General features: G+C 48.0%; 1 protein-coding gene across 1 annotated transcript in view; it reads left to right on the forward strand.

Moving 5' to 3' along the window:
- The window catches only part of ARMC6 (armadillo repeat containing 6), a 17,027-nt gene that overhangs the window by 4,730 nt on the left and 7,745 nt on the right, over positions 1–4,552 (forward strand). The window contains exons 2-3 of the mRNA XM_023517150.1: positions 1,992–2,158; positions 3,588–3,670. Coding sequence (XP_023372918.1) covers positions 2,038–2,158; positions 3,588–3,670 — 204 coding nt within the window. The 5' untranslated portion in view covers positions 1,992–2,037. The remainder of the gene's footprint in view (positions 1–1,991; positions 2,159–3,587; positions 3,671–4,552) is intronic.

Raw genomic sequence — 4,552 nt, forward strand, 5'->3', positions numbered from 1 at the left:
AAAAAAAAAAAAAAAAAATCTTTCTTTCTCCCAAATTCTTGGAGAGACAGATTTGAGAACTTCTTTCTGTCTCTTTCCTTGGTGCCTGTAACATTATACTCTTTCTCTGCTGTAACTCATGCTATCTTGGTGTATTGGCTTCATCTGAGCAGTGGGTTCTTTGCAATGAATTTGATAAGGCTGTAACAGTGGTATTACTGAATTACCTTTTAGGCAATAAGGGAAAGGAACAAAGAGCTAATGTTTACTGAACCTCTACTCTGTGCCAAATCCTATTCTAAGGGCTTTAAAGTTGTTGGTTGAATTTTCACTACTGTTCTGTGTTTATCCCCATTTCCCACATGTGAGAATTGAAGAACAGTAGAGGGCCTGGGATTTGAGTTTTGCCAGCTGACTAGGGAGCCAGTCCTCCCCCAGGACAGTGTGCAGTTCAGTGCATGGTGAGTGTATGCAGAGACACAGATGGAGTGCTCACATTCTGTGCCACCTCCCACAAAGAGAAGTGTGAGCCAGAGTACCGTGTTTTCCACATGGCCCAAATTTACTATGAGACTATAAAATTTTTATTATTTTTAATTTTTAAATTTTGCTAGAGACAGGGTATCACCATGTTATAGCCTAGGCTGGAGTGCAATGACTATTCACGGGTGCAGTCATTGCACACTGCAGCCTCAAACTTCTGGGCTCAAGTGATCCTCCTACCTCAGCCTCCCACTGGGATTTTTGCCAGATCTTTGTACCACTGTCCTGCTGCCCTAGGACACTCCAGCACACTTTTATGTGACATGTGATTCTAGAATGGATCCAGGACGAGGGGGAAAAATACATTTTAAAGGACAGCATTTTTTTTTTTTTTGAGACAGAATCTCCCTTTGTTGCCAGCATCATAGCTCACAGGAACCTCAAACTCTTAGGCTCAAGCAGTCCTCTTTTTTTTTTATTTGAGTCAAAGTCTCACTTTGTCACTTTTGGTAGAGTGCCATGGTGTCATAGCTCACAGCAACTTCAAGCTCTTGGGCTCAAGCGATTCTCTTGCCTCAGCCTCCCAAGAAGCTGGGACTACAGGTGCCTGGCTATTTTGTTTGTTTGTTTAGCAGGCTCAGGCCAGGTTTGAACCCACCAGCCCCGGAGCATGTGGCCAGCGCCCTAACCACTGAACTAGAGGCGCCCAACTTCAAGCAATCCTCTTGTCTCAGCCTCCCAAGTAGCTGGGACTGGAGGCGCCCATCACCATACCCAGGTATTTTTTAGAGACAGGGTCTCACTCTTGCTCACACTGATCTTGAACTCCTGAGTTGAGGCAATCCACCTGCCTCAGCCTCCCTGAGTGCTAGGATTATAGGCATGAGCCACCACCCCTGACCTAAAGGACAGTAATTATTAAGACAAATGAGAGAGTTGATTATAGACCATATATTAGAAAATAGTATTGTCTCTGTGTTAAATTTTATTCATGTTGTGATTGTGTAAGAGAATGTCCTTTTCATGGGAGATTCATGAAGATGTCTTTACACCATGCTCAAACTTGTACATGCATATATACATACTCACCCATTGATAAATTTAGCCAAATGTTAACAGTTGCTGGGCTGGGCACAGTGGCTCACGCCTATAATCCTACCACTCTGGGAGCTCAAGGCGGGAGGATCTCTTGAGCGCGGGAGTTTGAAAAAAATAAACATTTTATTCTTGAGACAGTCTTACTCTCTTGCCTAGGCCAGAGTGCTGTGGCATCAACATAGCTCACAGCAACCTCAAAGTCCTAGATTCAAGCAGTCCCTTTGCTTCAGCCTCTTTTGTAGCTGAGGTTAGAGACACCCACTACTATGTCCAGCTACTTTTTCTGTTTTTCTGGTCTGGAACTCCTGAGTTCAAGTAATCTTCCCACCTCTGCCTCCCAGAGTGCTGAGCTGGGATTGTAGACCTGAGCCACTGAGCCCAGCCTGTCTACCCACTCTTGATGAAGCTTTCTTCTTGCCCTAACTTCTCAGCTCAGGTGCATCTGTCAGCTACACATCGACATCTCTGCAGGAGAAGATGGCCTCCAAGTGCATCACTCAGGAGACATTCGATGCAGCTGTGCAGGAGAACATTGAGGAGTTTTCGATAGGGCCAGAAGAGGCAGTAAAAGAAGCTGTGGAGCAGTTTGAATCACAGGGTAGGGTGGTATGATTGTTACTGGCCATCCCTACCTCTCAGATGCAAGAGTGAGGGGTCCCTCCCTGCCCAGTGGGGCCTGCCTCAGCCCCATCATGCCTGGCATGGTAACTTCATGCCTACTGAGCCTCATACCCTCCCCAGTTTGCCCCAGCCAGGCCTGCCACCCTGCCCCCATCTCATGCCCAGCCTTTCCTTTCCATCATCTCACCCAGATATGTATGGGGCTGGGTCCTTCCTATAGGTCTCATTTTAATTGTGCTTTCCTTGGAGAAACTTTCCCTGAATCTTGCCTCAGAAGCAGTGCTGCCTGCCTCCCTGCCCTACCTGCACCCCAGCTTGAGCTTACAGAGACAAAAGAGGGTATCAGTCACCAGCCTATGGAAATAGGTTCTACACCAGAACATGGAGAAGAGTAGTCATGAGGGGACTGTTTGCAATGGTGTATACAGGGTCAAGGACCCCTGCCAGCCACAGCAAAGAGTGGAAACTGTGGGAAAGGAGACTGTCAAGTAGAGGCAAGGAGCAAGGAATTGACACCTGCACACCCCATCCCTAATCTTGAGTCTAGCTCCCCACTGGAAAAGCTCAATAACCAGAGGGCAAGGGACCCAGGGTTCCGGCTCCAAAAGTCAGGGCCTAGCCTTCCAGGCACAGAATGGAGTATAGACCCTGGACAGGGCTGGTAGGGTGACCAGAAGTGTCTAGCATAGTAGGGGCCTCCAATGAGGGTCCCAGCAGGGGCAAGAATGCAGCCGGGGCCAAGAGGTATAAAGCCCCAAGGGAAAAAGCTGCAGGGTCCCCTCCCTTCTCTCAGCCCATCAGGCTGAACATCCTCCTCACTATTCAGATGTAGCATATGATAATGCAGCTTTGCTTGGTGATGGCCTCACTAGCACTCTACTTCCCTGGTTGTCCTGGAGCCCAGAGGCAAAAGCATCCCCCACCCTTCCCATCCACCCTGTGTGGACGTGGCTGCTGGGCCTGCCATTGGACATTGGAAGGGGTAGGGTAGGTTGCAAAACTGGGAAGATACTCAAAAGACATTTAGAGTGGGGCCAGGCACAGTACTTCATACCTGTAATCCTAGCACTCTGGGAGGCCAACGCAAGAGGATCGCTTGAGACCAGGAGTTTGAGACCAGCCTAAGCAGGAGCAGGGTGGCACACACCTGTAGTCCTAACTACTCAGGAGACTGAGGCAGGAGGATCACTTGAGCCCCAGGTTGAAGGTTACAGTGAACTATAATGATGCCATTGCCTTTGCACTCTAGCCCCAGAAGCAGAGCAAGACTATCGAAAATACACAACCAGAAAGGCTTTTGGAATGGGCTGTTCCTAGCAGAAGGGACATGAGTTTTGACATCAAAAGCCCACAGGGATGACAACTTGTTGCTTATTTTGTGATTACCCCCCCCACCCTCCCTACAGGGGTTGATCTGAGCAACATTGTAAAGATGGTGCCTAAAGTCTCTGCAGATGGTCTCCAGAAGCCCACACACAACATCCTGCAGGTAGGAATGGGCAGCCCATGAGTCCCTGTGTCACTGTGTAACAGTCTGTCTGGGGATACCACTTTTCCTATTTCCCAACTGGCAGAACCCAGGCTCTGAAGGTTTGAGGATTGCCCAGTGTACCAAGGCAAGCTTGAGTTAGCAGCCAGGTCTCCCTTGAGTCCACATCTGAAAGCAACACACATTAGGGAGGCAGGGAGTGGGGCACACATTATGAGATCAGAGGGGACTGCATACTCTTGGTTGTCCTTGATGCCGGGAGCCTGGGGTTGAGGGCACTGTAGAGAAGTTTCTCAGGCCTCCCAGAGAGAGAAAGTGGGATTATAAGGCTGTCACTTACTGAGGGCTGTTTAATTAATATTAAACTCACCTGACTTAGTGATGGGGCAAGGGAGGCTGGGAGCTAGCAGTCATCTCTCTAGTGACCCAAACAAGGAAGGCAAATCTCACAGAAATTCAAGGCTTTCTGTAAGACCTTGAACTTGACAATACAGCAGTAGGCTCTAGTGCTTATTGAGAACTGACTGTGGGCCCAGTTCTGTGTAGGGCATTTTCTTCCTGCTATTTAATTTATTCTCATGAACAGCACCTTGCAAAGTTAAGATTATAAGACTGACATTCTAAGAGAAAGAAAAGACTCATCTGGGAGTATAGTAATAAAAGAGGAAGTTGAAGGAGACAAGTGTAAACCCAGCTCTGCCTAGGCAAGGAGTTTACTTTTCTCTGCCTCAGTGTCTTGTCATCTTCTGCCTTGAAGAGGTCTTATGAAAATTGCCTCATTATGGGGCAGCACCTGTGGCTAAGAGGAGTAGGGTGTTGGCCCCATATACCGGAGGTAGTGGGTTCAAACACAGCACTGGCCAAAAACTGCAAAAAAAAAAA

The sequence above is a fragment of the Otolemur garnettii genome, unplaced genomic scaffold, assembly GCF_000181295.1.
Source record: "Otolemur garnettii isolate 467f Iridium unplaced genomic scaffold, OtoGar3 scaffold00105, whole genome shotgun sequence".
Lineage (NCBI taxonomy): Eukaryota > Metazoa > Chordata > Mammalia > Primates > Galagidae > Otolemur > Otolemur garnettii.